General features: G+C 48.8%; 1 protein-coding gene across 1 annotated transcript in view; it reads right to left on the reverse strand.

Annotated features, from left to right (window-relative positions):
* Window positions 1-1,009: 1,009 nt before the first annotated feature.
* Window positions 1,010-16,315, reverse strand: part of FRMD5 (FERM domain containing 5) — a 135,872-nt gene continuing 120,566 nt past the window's right edge. The window contains exons 13-14 of the mRNA XM_040342196.1: window positions 14,223-14,329; window positions 1,010-1,672 (exon numbers count right to left, since the gene is read on the reverse strand). Coding sequence (XP_040198130.1) covers window positions 1,122-1,672; window positions 14,223-14,329 — 658 coding nt within the window. The 3' untranslated portion in view covers window positions 1,010-1,121. The remainder of the gene's footprint in view (window positions 1,673-14,222; window positions 14,330-16,315) is intronic.

Below are 16,315 nucleotides of genomic sequence, written 5' to 3' on the forward strand. Positions count from 1 at the left end.
GAGACTTGTTTTGAGCTTCAGGCGTACGGTGTTTCGGCGTTGAGATGTTAACCATCTCCATAGCCGACAATGTTAAATCACCCCTCGTATTTCAGGCTGCAATAGCGTCGCGCTACAGGCGACAAAACTCCTAGGTGTGAATGGAGCCTTAGAGAGTGGTTATAAATAGATACATTTTAACCCCGGGTGCATTTTATAAACCCGAATACAGTATATAATTTGTTCCAGAAGCATGCTTGTAAGACAAAGCACTCGTATATCAAAGCGAGTTTCCCCATAGGAATCAATGGAAACTCAGATAATTCGTTCCACAGTGACTACTAGTGTATGCAATACTGTATGTGGCCAGAGGTGTGGGGGGCGCCATAGACACTCGGGAACGGAGTGTCTACGAGCATCACCGGCGCCCCCCCCAGCACCCCTGGTCACATGCGGTACTGCACATCCCAGCGACTTGAATCCTGTGCGTCTTTGCGGGACAACGCTCGCAAATGGAGTCAGAATTTTTGCTTTTTTAAAATAGCTCGTATTGCGAAACGCTCGTAAACCGCGTTACTCGCATTCCGAGGTTTTACTGTATTCCTTAAACTTCAGGTCCACCATGCATACACTGGATAACGTGCGATCAGTGCTGCCACCTACAGCAGAGATATGCAATTAGCGGACCTCCAGATGTTGCAAAACTACAAGTCCCATCATGCCTCTGCCTCTGGGTGTCATGCTTGAGTCTTGCTATGCCTCATGGGACTTGTAGTTCTGCAACGGCTGGAGGTCCGCTAATTGCATATCTTTCTAGCCAGGTGTGTAGGAACTCGAAGAAGAACAATGGCTGTGTGTTTCCTGGAGCTGAGCAGGCTGGTAGGACTTTGATGGGTGATACAGAAGGAACTACAAAGCAGATCTGACCCCCCCTCCCCCCCATGCAACGTATCAGAGGCACCCTGCACCTCTATCACACCCCCTCATACACCCATGCACACCCCCACAGAACCCTCAGCAAAGGGCTGACCTTTGAACCGGGAAAGGGTTGGATAGACAAGACAAGTGTGAGAAAGGAAGGACACTGGAAGACATCGCTCCTCACGTACACTTTAGGGTCACTGGGTGCGATCTCTATGAGATCAGGAGCCGATGAGGCGGATGATGGGGTGTAGTTTGCAGGACACCCACCGTCGCAGGGGACAGAAGTACTGATAATGGAACTGCTGGAACTCGGGGGTGAGCCGGATGTCCCTCAGAAAGGCCAACTCCAGGTCAGACTCGGCCAAGACCACCAGCAGAAGAAGCAACGCCAGCAGTAGGCACAGCGTGACGGCCAGCAGCCGGAGGACGCTCTGGAGAAATGTATTTTCCTGCTCCGGCTCGGGTTCCCTCTGAACGGATCCCTCCGGCCCCGGCAGCGCCGGCGGAGGGGTCTCCGTGTCGGGAGCGGTGGGAGCGGCGGCGAGCTCGCTCTCCTCATCCTTGGTGGCACACGTGGTTCCGTTCACTTGCTGGCCGATGGATAAGTCCTGGTTGGACTCGCGCACGGGGGTTGGGAGGATGCTGCAGCACGGAGTGTACGCCTCGTCGCTGAACACCATCTCGCGGGATCCCCGAGGAGTCAAAATATCGATGTGGTCCGAGAAACGCACCGGGGTGGAGTGGGCGCTGTCACGAAGAGACTCCAGACCTGGGAGGGGGACAGGAGAAGAAAGGGGGGTTTAAATGGACAGCAAACACATGAGCAGTACAGACAGATTTCTAGACAAGGGCGATTTGTTAATTGTGTGTAAAATGGGTACTGAAGTGTTGATATGGACCAAAAATATAAAAAAGATAAATAAATGATTAAAGCTGCAACTATTTTAACCGCTTGAGGACCGGCGCACGACGATACACGTAGACAAAATGGCACAAGGGCGTACATGTACGTCCCCTTTAAGATCCCAGCCGTGGGTCACGAGTGCCGCGGTCCTCTTCTCCGTGACCGTCCCCGTGGGAACAGCGGACCCGATCGCCGCCGGTGTCACAGAGAAGAAGAACGGTATATAGCTATATAGTTACATAGTATATAGCTACATAGTATATAGTTACACAGGGCCAGATCCACAGAGCAAGTACACCGGCGTATCTACTGATACGCCGGCGTACTTTCAAATTTCCAGCGTCGTATCTTTAGTTTGAATCCAAGATACGACGGCATCTGGGTAAGATCCAACAGGCGTACGGCTTAGTACGCCTTCGGATCTTAGATGCAATACTTCGGCGCCCGCTGGGTGGAGTTCGCGTCGTTTTCCACGTCGGATATGCAAATTAGTGATTTACGACGCATTTTCTAACGTCGTCTGTAGTCGGCTTTTTCCGGCGTATAGTTAAAGCTGGTATTTTGCGGCGTATACTGTAGATAGACTTGCCATGTTAAGTATGGCCGTCGTTCCTGCGACGAAATTTGAATTTTTTTTTTTTTTTTGCGTAAGTCGTCCGTGAATAGGGATGGACGTAACTCACGTCTAAGTTAGAAAAATGACGTCCTAGCGACGTCATTTAGCGCAATGCACGGCGGGAAATTTCGGGACGACGCATGCGCAGTTCATTCGGCGCGGGGACGCGCTTCATTTAAATGAAACCCGCCCCCAACCCGCCCAATTTGAAATCCGCCGCCATAATTACACTACGCCGCCGTAACTTACGGTGCGAACTCGCTGAGGATTCGAATATACTCCAGGTAAGGTACGGCGGCGTAGTGTATCTCTGATACGCTGCGCCGATCGCAATGTATGTGGATCTGGCCCACAGTATATTGTTACATAGTATATAGTTACATAGTATATAGTTACATAGTATATAGTTACATAGTATATAGTTACTTCTGTAAGTGTAAACAAACCTCTCCCCGTGTTTCCTAGTGAGCCTGTCACTGATCGTCTGTTCCCTGTCATAGGGAACGACGATCAGTGAGGTCACACGCCCAGCCACGCCCCTCCTCAGTAAGAACACTCCCTTAGGGCACACTTAACCCCTACAGCGGCCCCTACAGGTTAACCCCTTCACTGCCGGTGTCATTTTTACAGTAATCGGTGCATTTTTATAGCTCTGATCGCTGTAAAAATGACAATGGTCCCAAAATAGCATCAAAAGTGTCCGACGTGTCCGCCATAATGTCGCAGTCACAATAAAAATCGCTGATCGCCGCCATTACTAGAAAAAAAAAATATTAATAAAAATGCCATGAAACGATCCCCTATTTTGTAGACGCTATACTATAACTTTTGTGTTTATTGCGATTTTTTTTTTACCAAAAATATGTAGAAGAATACGTATCGGCCTAAACTGAGGAAAAAAATAAATTGTTATATATTTTTGGGGGATATTTATTATAGCAAAAAGTAAAAAATATTGCATCTTTTTTAAAATTGTCGCTCTATTTTTGTTTATAGCGCAAAAAATAAAAACCGCAGAGGTGATCAAATACCACCAAAAGAAAGCTCTATTTGTGAGAAAAAAAGGACGCCAATTTTGTTTGGGAGCCACGTCGCACGACCGCGCAATTGTCAGTTAAAGCGACGCAGTGCCAAATCGCAAAAAGGGGCCTGGTCCCTTACCTGCATAATGGTCCGGGGCTGAAGTGGTTAAAAGTGTACTGATATCACCATATGTGCTATATTAACCCTTTCCCGCCGAGCGCACGCATATATGCGGCCTCGGCTTTCGGGGGTTATACCGGAATGACGCCCGCAGCTGCAGGCATCATCCCGGTACCGTTGTTTAGAGCAGGCGATTGGCTATCCAGGCATAACAACCGGTGCCTCCCGCCGCTCTGCCCGGGCCTCCCGTCCCACCGGGAGACCCGATCTACGATCCGCCGCCTCCAGTGCCCAGCCCCAGACTGGAACGAAGCTGTAAACGGCTTTGATTCATTCTCCGCAATGTAAACACGGAAGCGGCGTCATGAAGTCACGTCCGGGTTTCTCGGCTGCCAATGGCGCCGGATTTAAAAAAGTACACAGTATTCAGAATCGCCGTTTTTGGTGATCTGAATACTTTGAAGTGCAAAGGAGGGATTTGGGGTCTTTTAGAACCCCGATCCCTCCATAGAGAGTACCTGTCACCACCTATTAGGCCCCTTCCAGACGTGCGGACCGTATGTCCGCATTTTCATCCATCCGTTGCGGATAAAAACGGGACATATATTGGTCCCTATGTGATTGCGGGTGTCAGCGGATGACCATCCGCTGACACCCGTAATCACCCACCTCCGCAAAATCGGACGCAAGAAAATCCTATTTTTCTTCCATCTGGCGGATCGGGTGAACACGGACATACGGTCCGTGTTCATCCGATCCCCCCATAGGGGAGAGTGGAGAAAAGACAGGGCGGTCCCTGCACAGTGTGCGGGGACCGCCCTGTCAGCCGACGGCTCAGCGGGGATTTTACGGAGGATCCCCGCTGAGCTTGACGGACACACGGAGGCGGATCATTACTGATCCGCCCCGTGTGAAAGGGCCCTAACTGTCACAAGGGATGTTTACAATCCTTGTGACAGCAATAAAAGTGATAAAAAAAAAACACAATTTAATATTATAAAAAGGAATAAAAGAAAGAAGATTTTTTTTTTTTTTTAAAGCGCCCCCCCTCCCCGCGAGCTCGCGCAACAAAGAAAACGCATACGTAAGTTGCGCCCGCATACGTAAACGGTGTTCAAATCACACATGTGAGGTATCGCCGCGATCACCAGAGCGAGAGAAACAATCCTAGCCATAGACCTCGGCCCGGATTCAGATAGGAGTTACGACGGCGTATCTCCGGATACGCCGTCCTAACTCTGAGTTGCGGGGTCGTATCTATGCGACTGACTCTAAGACCCTAAGGCCCTTTTCAGACGTCCGCTCCGCCTGTCCGTTATTACAAGTCCGTTAACGGACTTGTAATACATCCCTATGGGATCGCGTCCGTTAGCGGATGGAGCATCCGCTAACGTCCGTGTCCGTCGGGATCCGGTTTTCGGACGGAAGAAAACCCTATTTTTCTTCCGTCCGGCGGAACGGAACTGATGCAGACGGACAGACGGTCCGTCTGCATCCGGTTCCCCATAGGGCAGAGCGGAGCTGAGACAGGGACACAGAGCGGACCCAGAAACGGTCCGCTCCGTGTGAAAGAGCCCTAAGATCCGACCGGCGTAAGTCTCTTACACCGTCGTATCTTAGGCTGCATATTTACGCTGGCCGCTAGGTGGCGCTTCCGTAGATTTACGCGAGGAATATGCAAATTAGGTAGATACGCCGATTCAGAAACGTCCGTCTGCCCGGCGCATTTTTTTACTTTGCTTACGTATGGCTTTTTCCGGCGTAAAGTTACCCCTGCTATATGAGGGGTATCCTATGTTAAGTATGGACGTCGGTCCAGCGTCGTATTTTCCGTCGATTACGTAGTTTGCGTAAGTCGTTCGCGAATAGGGCTGGGCGTAATTTACGTTCACGTCGAAAGCATTGGCTTTTTGCGGGTTAATTTGGAGCATGCGCACTGGGATACTTTCACGGACGGCGCATGCGCCGTTCGTTAAAAAAAAACGTCAAATACGCGGGGTCACATGTAATTTAAATAAAACACGCCCACATCATCCACATTTGAATTAGGCGGGCTTACGCCGGACCACATACGTTACGCCGCCTTAACTTAGGGCGCAAGTTCTTTCTGAATACGGAACTTGCGCCCTAATTTACGGCGGCGTAACGTATCTGAGATACGTTACGCCCGCCGAGAGATACACCATTGTATCTGAATCCGGGCCCTCCTTTGTAACTCTAACCGGCTTAGAATTAGATTAGAATAAAAATGAATAAAGTGGAAAACAATAGAATAGAATAAGAAAATGAAAGGATAGAATACAAATTAGAATAAAATAGCATAGAATTTAAAATAAAGGAATAGAATAGAACAGAATAAAAAATAAAAGAATAAAATAGAAAATAAAAGGATAAAATAGAAAATAAAAGGATAAAATAGAAAATAAAAAAGAATAAAATAGAAAATAAAAGGATAAAATAGAAAATAAAAGGATAAAATAGAAAATAAAAGGATAAAATAGAAAGTAAAAGAATAAAATAGAAAATAAAAGAATAAAATAGAAAATAAAAGGATAAAATAGAAAATAAAAGAATAAAATAGAAAATAAAAGGATAAAATAGAAAATAAAAGGATAAAATAGAAAATAAAAGAATAAAATAGAAAATAAAAGAATAAAATAGAATGAATATAGCCGTCTTCCAAAATTCGAACAGATTTAAAAAAATAAATGAATATACGAAAGGAATTCTGAAAACGAAAGATGACAAAACAAAAGAATCGGAGATGAAACAAATGTCTCCGCTGCGCACATCTCTCCGTATTTCATTGGACAAGATACCTGCATGCAAGTACAGCAACCAATCAGATTCTGGTTCCTTCAGAGAGATCAATGAGAGAAGAATTCTGATTGGCTGTGATGAATATTAGTACACATGGGGGGGTTGATTTAATAAAGGCAAACAGGCGATTCACTTTGCACGGGAAGTTGCACTTTGCCCCAAAACTTAGTGGGGTAGATTCAAAGAGCAATTGCGCTTGCGTAACCATAGTTACGCAGCGCAATTGCTTACTTGCGCCAGCGTATCGAATGCTCCTGATTCAGAAACCTCGTTACGCCGACGGCAGCCTAAGATATGACTAGCATAAGGCTCTTATGCCGTCATATCGTAGGCTGCATTCTTACGTTGGCCGCTAGGTGGCGTTCCCGTTGTGGTCAGCGTATAGTATGCAAATTGCATACTAACGCCGATTCACAACCCTACGCGCGCCCTGCGTACGCAGTTTACGTCGTTTCCGTACGGCGTCTTTCGTGCAAGGCTGCTCCTGCTAATAGCAGGGGCAGCCAATGTTACGTATACCCGTCGTTCCCGCGTCGCGAAATTTGAAATTTACGTAGTTTGCGTAAGTGAATCGTGAATGGCGCTGGACGCCATTCACGTTCACTTTGAAGCAAATGACGTCCTTGCGACGTCATTTACCGCAATGCACGTCGGGAAAGTTTCCCGACGGAGCATGCGCACTACGCTCGGCGCGGGAACGTGTCTAATTTAAATGATCCACGCCCCCCTACGGGATCATTTAAATTTCGCGCGCTTACGCCCGGGCATTTTGCCGGAGCGCCCGCGCAATTTACTGAGCTACTGCTCCGTGAATCAAGGGTAGCGCAGATAATTTGCGGGGGCGCAGGGCAAAAACGGTGCCCTGCGCCTACGTAAAAACTGCGCAAATCTACCTGAATCTGCCCCAGTGCATGAATTTGAAGTTCCGCTGACTTCCATCATCCAATCACGTACGAGCGGGAAGGTTGTCTTTTTTTTCCTTGCATGTGATTGGACGTTCCTCGCAAAGTGAAACTTCTCCACATTCTGGGGACAAATTCCTCTGCGGAACGCAACTTCCCATGTAAAGTGAACCCCCCCCCCCCCCCTCCAGTACATAGAAGGTCTTCTAAGTGATCACCTGTGATTCCGATCTCCCTGAAGACGGAGGTGCTGGGTGTGCTGGGTGTAGTAGTACTTGTAGTAGCGGGGGCGGCCCCTCCGGTCAGAGCTGGGAAAAGAGGCAAAGCCCCCAGAGCCCTCCCCAGCAGTCTCGGCCCCAGGCTGAGCACGCGGATCCTCACATCGCGGTAGCAGTGGTTGATCATACGCAGGTGAACGTTCACCTTGGTCCGGATCCGGATCAGACACTTCACCATGCTGAACGTTTCGCCGATCGATCGCGTCTGCAATGGATTATTCCCTCGGGGGGGGGCGCCCAATCTCTTCTCGCTAATCGTCCTTCGCACAATCCGGGGGTGTCGCCGAATCACCTGCACCGTTCGCCCGTCCCGTCTGTCTATTCACGTTCTAGACACCGTCTACCCCCCACCGCCTCCCTGCTTCTGTCTGATCCCGTCCCCCCGCACCCCCTCCCCTCCCCCCTCCTCTCTGACATACAAGGTGAAGCTTCGGCCTCCCGGCATCTATTTTCGGCGCTCGTATATTTACTGGTGAGCTCAGGCAGCAGTTTCCTGAGGACTCCGAGGACTTGGGTGTCCAGCTGTCACTTTCCTCTCTTGTGTGTTAGCAGACATGAGCCCCCCCCACCCCCCCACCAGATACTGACCCACAGAGCTTGCACTCCACCTGGGCTCCACATCCTCCACCATCGTGCATGGACCTAAACCAGTTTCCCACTGGGGCAATTTATTTATTTTTGAATTTTTTACACACAATAAAATCGCCACTTTTTGCTACAAATTATTGCAAACGCCTAAAAAAAAAAGGATACATTTTCTGAAAGCAGAGACCCCGGAGAACGAAATGGCGGTAGGCGCGATTTTTTATGGTCGCGCAATATTTGCTCATTAACCACTTAAGGCTGGTAAAGGACCCCGGACAGTTTTTGCGAATTCGGCACTGCGTCGCTTGACAATTGCGCGGTCGTGCGACGTGGCTCCCAAACAGAATTCGCGTCCTTTTTCCCCCCACAAATAGAGCTTTCTTTTGGTGGTATTTGATCACCTCTGCGATTTCTATTTATGTGCTATAAACAAAAATAGAGCGACAATTTTGAAAAAAAATGCAATATTTTTTACTTCATGCTATAATAAATATCAGGGCTGTGGAGTCGGTAGATAAATGTTCCGACTCCGACTCCTCAGTTTTATGTACTTCCGACTCCCCGACTCCCCGACCCCGACTCCTCTGTATTAATATGCGAATGTATTTTATACATTCCTTGAGGGAAAGAAACGCAACCTACCACAGGACTACTGGCTGGGAAGCCAACAGTCTACTGTATTGCACAGTTTAAGCAAAAGACAAACACAAAACAATCAAGTGGCTGGATAGTAGCAGCAAGCATAAACATCAGGAACAGGATCTTTAACAGTTCAAAAATACAAACCACATTATTTGGTTGTTTTAGAACAAAAACAAAGCTTATCTATAATGAACCAAAAACAAAATCTGCAAAACCTAGAAATGGTTTATATTAATCTTGAAATGTAGTTCTAGGCTTAGCAAATGCAAATCAATTCAATGTAGAGTTCTAAGGAAGAGAATTGCCTCTGCCAGATCCTCTTTCATAGAAGCTCTTAAAGCGGTGGTTCCCCTAAAAATTAACTTTTAACATTGCTTTTGCCACATTAATTACAATTAGAATAGGCTGGTTTTATTTTAAAAAAAAACGTCCGTACATACCGTTCGCTATATTCGTTATCACCGCCACTTCCGGGTACGATGCTGGCGGTGGGCATTCCTAATTGATGGACAGGCATCCCACCGACGCATACATCACGTCACGAGATGCCGAAAGAAGCCGAACGTCGGTGCGCATGCGCCGTATAGAGCCGCACCGACGTTCGGCTTCTTTCGGCATCTCGTGACGCGATGTATGCGCCGGTCGGATGCCTGTCCATCAATTAGGAACGCCCACCGCCAGCATCGTACCCGGAAGTGGCGGTGATAACGAATATAGCGAACGGTATGTACGGACGTTTTTTTTTTAAATAAAACCAGCCTATTCTAATCGTAATTAATGTGGGAAAAGCAATGTTAAAAGTTTATTTTTAGGGGAACCACCGCTTTAAGTCAGACTTTATTATTTTTAGGGCTGAAAATAATCTTTCCACACTGACTTGGGTGGGTGGCATTGCAGTAACTATTCTGGCCACATCACTAACGATCTCTGGATAAACAAGGATGGCTTCTTCAACAGTAAGTTTTGATGAGCGATCATACTTTTCAACTTCTTTTAGTGCTTTATAAAACTCCTGTTGGAATTTTTTTATTTGGACACTTACTGGTTCTCTAACATGCGTTCCCTGTAAAAGCAGAACACACCACTATGGAAAGTATAAGTATTGCCGCTCCTAATTGTGCGTTGCGTGCCATATAGTGAAGCACATGAAAAGCGCGCTTCTTCACGGTCACTTAACGTGTTCGTTTTGCGGTTACGTGAGGCACTGCATGCATTGGTCTCTATTCTTACAGTAGAGAAGTCATTAATTATAACTTTTTGTGAATTGGGACATTTAAACTTGCTTTTTTTTTTTTTTATTCCAATCTAAATTTAGTAGGAGTCGGAGTCGGTGCATTGTTTGCCGACTCCGACTCCAGGTACCCAAAATTTCCCCCGACTCCGACTCCTCGACTCCGACTCCACAGCCCTGATAAATATCCCCCAAAAATATATAAAAAAAATATTATTTTCCTCAGTTTAGGGCGATACGTATTCTTCTACATATTTTTGGTTAAAAAAAAATCGCAATAAGCGTTTATCGATTGGTTTGCGCAAAATGTATAGCGTTTACAAAATAGGGGATAGTTTTATTGCATTTTTATAAATTAATTTTTTTTACTACTAATGGCGGCGATCGGCGATTTTTTTCGTGACTGCGACATTATGGCGGACACTTCGGACAATTTTGACAAATTTTTGGGACCATTGTCATTTACACAGCAAAAAATGCTATAAAAATGCATTGTTTACTGTAAAATTACATTGCAGTTTGGGAGTTAACCACTAGGGGGCGCTGAAGGGGTTAAGTGTGACCTCATCTGTGTTTCTAACTGTAGGGGGCGGGGCTGGACGTGTGACGTCATTGATCGTGTTTCCCTATATCAGGGAGCAGACGATCAATGAAGCTGCCACAGTGAAGAACGGGGAAGCTGTGTTTACACTCACCTCTCCTCATTCTTCAGCTCCGGGGACCGATCGCGGGACTACAGCGGCGATCGGGTCTGCGGGTCCCGCGGCCACGAAGCTTCGGACCGGGTCACGGGCGTGCGCCGCAGGCGCGCGCCCGTGACCCACGGCTGGGCACTTAAAGAGGACGTACCCGTACGTGCTTGTTCCCAGCCGTGCCATTCTGCCGACGTATATCTGCAGGAGGCAGTCCTTAAGTGGTTAAAAAAAAAACGAAAAAAATATTTAAAGCCACCTGGTCCCTGTGTATATATATATATATACACACATACATGGAGTATGTAAACGCAGGATCAGGGCGTGGCTACGTATGAAAACACCAGAATGAGAGAACTGAAGGGTGTTGCTGCTTCTCAGATGTGCGCAATTTTAGGGCTTTACATGTTTGGTATCTATTTATTCGGCACAATCTCATCTTTTATACTTTACAAAAAAAAAAAAAGGGTAATATACTGCGTTTGTTTGCAACAAAACTAACTTTATTGTATTTTTTTTTTACTAAAAATATGTACCGTATTTTCCGGCGTATACGACGACTTTTTAACCCCTGAAATTCTTCTTAAAAGTCTTACATGCCAGACTGTGCCACCATTACATGCCTCACTGTGCCATTGCATGTCTTGACGATCCCTTACCTTATCCCTGACATGCAAAATCTGTCAGACCGCGGTCGTCCATTTTTCAAAAGCCGCGCCTCCTCCTTGTGCTGTTCCGTGATAGGCGGAACACTCAGCTTCCCAGCAGAGCCTCTGTTCAGTGTTCCGCCTATCACATCCTCGGTCTCGGACAAGAGGGCCTCCGTGATAGGCGGAACGCTGAACACAGTGGGCCAGATTCAGATAGGAGATACGACGGCGTATCTCCTGATACGCCATTGTCTCTCTGAGTCCGGCCGTCGTATCTATGCGCCTGATTCATAGAATCAGGTTACGCATAGATCTCCCTAAGATCCGACAGGTGTAAGTGACTTACACCGTCGGATCTTAGGCTGCAATTCCAGGCCGGCCGCTAGGTGGCGCTTCCGTGTCTTTTACGCGTCAAATATGCTAATGAGCATTTACGCCGATTCAGAAACGAACGCCCGCCGCTTTTTTTTTACGTCGCTTGCGTTCGGCTTTTTCCGGCGTATAGTTACCCCTGCTATGTGAGGTGTATCCAATGTTAAGTATGGCCGTCGTTCCCGCGCCGAGTTTTGAATTTTTACGTCGTTTGCGTAAGTCGATTCAGAATATGGCCAGACGCAAGTTACGCTAGGACGTCATTGGGAGCAATGCACGCCGGGAAAATTCGCGGACGGCGCATGCGCAGTTAAATCGGCGCGGGGACGACTGATTTAAATACTACACTCCCCCTAGCCGCGGAATTTGAATTCCGCCAGGGGATTTATGATCCGCCGGCGCAAGTTTCGAGGTAAGTGCTTTCTGAATACTGCACTAGCCTCTCAAACTTGCGCCGGCGGATCGTAAATCAGATCTAAAGATCCGCGAATCTATCTGAATCTACCCCAGTGTCTCCTGGGAAGCTGAGTGTTCCGCCTATCACGGAACAGCACAAGGAGGAGGCGCGGCTTTTGAAAAATGGACGGCTGCGGTCTGACAGATTTTGCATGTCAGGGATAAGGTAAGGGATCGTCAAGACATGCAATGGCACAGTGAGGCATGTAATGGTGGCACAGTGAGGCATGTAATGGTGGCACAGTCTGGCATGTAATGGTGGCACAGTCTGGCATGTAATGGTGGCACAGTCTGGCATGTAATGGTGGCACAGTCTGGCATGTAATGGTGGCACAGTCTGGCATGTAATGGTGGCACAGTGAGGTGTGTAATGGTGGCACAGTCTGGCATGTAATGGTGGCACAGTGAGGTGTGTAATGGTGGCACAGTCTGGCATGTAATGCTGGCACAGTCTGGCATGTAATGGTGGCACAGTGAGGCATGTAATGGTGGCACAGTCTGGCATGTAATGGTGGCACAGTGAGGCATGTAATGGTGGCACAGTGAGGCATGTAATGGTGGCACAGTGAGGCGAGGCATAACTAGTAGGAAGGGGGTCGTCTTATACGGTGAGTATATCCCAAAACCAACATTTTAGCTGGAAAATTAGGGGGTCGTCTTATATCTGATAAACATGCAAATATCATGTGACAAAAAAAAAAATTGCAACTGCCACCATTTTATTCTCCGGGGGTCTCTGCTTTAACTAGTTGCCGACCGCCCACCGTCATTCTACGTCGGCACTTTAAAGATGAATATCTCGGTAACGGCAGCAGCTGCTGCCACAACCGAGATATTCATCTCTTCAGTGGGCTGCCGTGTAAACATTAATGGCGGTCTCCGCGGCGGATTCGCCGCAAGATCGCCGTTATCGTGGCGGGAGAGGGCCCCCCCCTCCCACCGCTCTCCCGCGCCCTCCGCCGCTTACCGTAGCGGCGGAGATCGGGACCGTTCGGCAGCTGAGCGGGGTTGTGATTGAAGGAAAAATCTCCTTCGCCCGTCCCCATAGCTCTGTTGGGCGGAAGTGACGTCAAAACGTCAGTCCCGCCCAGCCTCTTAAAGCAACATTTTTTTTTTTTGTCATTTGAAAAAATGACATTTTCAAATTTTTTTTTTTTTTTTTTTGCATTTAAGCCCAAATATGAGATCTGAGGTCTTTTTGACCCCAGATCTCATATTTAAGAGGACCTGTCATGCTTTTTTCTATTACAAGGGATGTTTACATTCCTTGTAATAGGAATAAAAGTGATCATTTTTTTTTTATTTCAGGGGTAAAAATTTTAAAATAAATGAAAATAAATACGAAAACCCCCCAAAACATTTTTTAAAAGCGCCCCGTCCCGACGAGCTCGCGCACAGAAGCGAACGCATACGCGAGTAGCGCCCGCATATGAAAACGGTGTTCAAACCCCACATGTGAGGTATCACAGCGTTCGTTAGAGCGAGAGCAATAATTCTAGCCCTAGACCTCCTCTGTCACTCAAAAAATGCAACCTGTAGAATTTTAAACGTCGCCTATCGAGATTTTTAAGGGTAAAAGTTTGACGCCATGCCACGAGCGGGCGCAATTTGTAAGCGTGACATGTTGGGTATCATTTTACTCGGCGTAACATTATCTTTCACAATATGTAAAAAAATTGGGCCAAATTTATTGTTGTCTTATTTTTTTATTTAAAAAAGTGATTTTTTTTCCCAAAAAAAGTGCGCTTGTAAGACCGCTGCGCAAATACGGTGTGACACAAAGTATTGCAATGACTGCCATTTTATTCTCTAGGGTGTTAGAAAAAAATATATATAATGTTTGGGGGTTTTAAGTAATTTTATAGCAAAAAAAAATGTTTTAGTCTTGTAAACACCGAATCTGAAAAACAGGCCCGGGGCTAAAGTGGTTAAGAGAATGGAAAGAAAATGCAAAAACATCTCCAGCAGCAAAGGGGTTAACACATAGAAATGATTGATAAGGATTGGAGGAGAGCGCCCCCTGCATACCTTCCATGATGGAGATGTGAACGGCTCTCCTGCGGGTCCGCGGAACGCTACTCAACCGCAGTCCATGGCTGATGGAGGGGCAACTGCGACTCGGCACCATCCCCGCCCTGTGACACACATATACATTATATACATATATACATATATATACACACACACACACACATCAATACGAAACGTATCGATCTGCAGAGGACTCAAACCTGCAATGTGCAACACAGACAGTTCTCATTTACTGCAAGTTGTGTCAGCGATACCATTTCCTGCACTTTTCTCAGTGGTTGTAAACCCTCCGCACACCCAGTGAAGTGACTAGAACAGATCCTTCTACATAAGTTGTACCCGTTTATCTCCAGCCTTCTCTTCTCTGCAGCCATTTAAGGCCAATTCACACCAGATACAGGAGGAGAGGGAGTGGCAAGGAGGATGAGAGAGGAGGAGAAAAGGAAAGGGGCAGGGAGGATTGGAGGGGGTGGGGAGGAGGAGAGGGGAGAGGTGGGGAGGAGGGGAGTAAGAGAGGGAAGGGGCAGGGAGGACAGGAGGGGTGGGGAGGAGGAGAGGGAAGGGGCAGGGAGGATGGGAGGGGTGAGAAGGAGGAGAAGGGAGAGGGGAGGGGCAGGGTGGACAGGGGAGGAGAGGGAGGGGGCAGGGAGGACGAGAGGGTAGGAGAGGAGAAGAGGGGAGTGGTGGGAAGGAGGAGAGGGAGGGGGCAAGGAGGATGAGAGGGGAGGAAAAGAGGGAAGGGGCAGGGAGGATTGGAGGGGGTGGGGAGGAGGAGAGGTGGGGAGGAGGGGAGGAAGAGAGGGAAGGGGCAGGGAGGACGGGAGGGGTGGGGAGGAGGAGAGGTGGGGAGGAGGGGAGGAAGAGAGGGAAGGGGCAGGGAGGACGGGAGGGGTGGGGAGGAGGAGAGGGAAGGGGCAGGGAGGATGGGAGGGGTGAGGAGGAGAGGGGAGGGGCAGGGTGGATGAGAGGAGGAGAGGGAGGATGAGAGGGGAGGGGAGGAGAAGAGTGGAGGGGCAGGAAGGATGAGCGGGGTGGGGAGGAGGAAAGGAGGTGGCGGAGGGGAGGGGCAGGGTGGATGAGAGGGGTGGGAAGGAGGAGAGGGAGGGGGCAGGTAGGATTAGAGGGGAGGGGCAGGGTGGACAGGGAAGAGGGAGGGGGCAGGGAGGACGAGAGGGGAGGAAAAGAAGGGACTGGTGGGGAGGGGAGGGGCAGGGTGGACAGGGGAGGGGGCAGGGAGGACGAGAGGGGAGGGGAGGAGAAGAGGGGAGTGGTGGGCAGGGGGAGGGGCAAGGTGGACAGGAGAGGGAGGGGGCAGGGAGGACGAGAGGGGATGGGAGGAGAAGAGGGAAGTGGTGGGAAGGAGGAGAGGGAGGGGGCAAGGAGGATGAGAGGGGAGGAGAAGAGGGAAGGGGCAGGGAGGATGGGAGGGGTGGGGAGGAGGAGAGGGAGGGGGCAAGGAGGATGAGAGGGGAGGAGAAGAGGGGAGTGGTGAGAAGGAGGAGAGGGAGGGGCAAGGAGGATGAGAGAGGAGGAGAAAAGGAAAGGGGCAGGGTGGATTGGAGGGGGTGGGGAGGAGGGGAGGGGAGAGGTGGGGGGAGGGGAGGAAGAGAGGGAAGAGGCAGGGAGGACGGGAGGGGTGGGGAGGAGGAGAGGGAAGGGGCAGTGAGGGGAGGAGGAGAGGAGATGGGAGAGGTGGGGAGGAGGAGAGGGAGGGGGCAAGGAGGATGAAAGAGGAGGGGCTGAAGGAGAGGGGAAGGGTGGGGACAAGGGGCGGGGAGGGGCTGGAGAATGAGTGGGGAGGAGGACAGAATAGGAGTGGGGAGGAGGGGAGGGTGGGGAGGAGGGGAGGGTGGGGAGAAGGAGAGGGGAGGGGAATATATCAGACTATGCAAATGACAGGGAGAGAGGCAGGAGGAGGGGGGAAATGTAGAGAGACCCTGAGGAGAGAGCAGGGTGATGGAGGCACATAATCTGACCACGCTACTGGAGATCAGCAGCCATGATAAGTGTGGTCAGATTACAAGAGGGGAAGAGAGGAACAGGCAGGATCTACCAGGTATTGTAGAACATAGAAAGGGATAAATGACACT

The sequence above is a fragment of the Rana temporaria genome, chromosome 3 (genome assembly GCF_905171775.1).
Source record: "Rana temporaria chromosome 3, aRanTem1.1, whole genome shotgun sequence".
Classification (NCBI taxonomy): domain Eukaryota; kingdom Metazoa; phylum Chordata; class Amphibia; order Anura; family Ranidae; genus Rana; species Rana temporaria.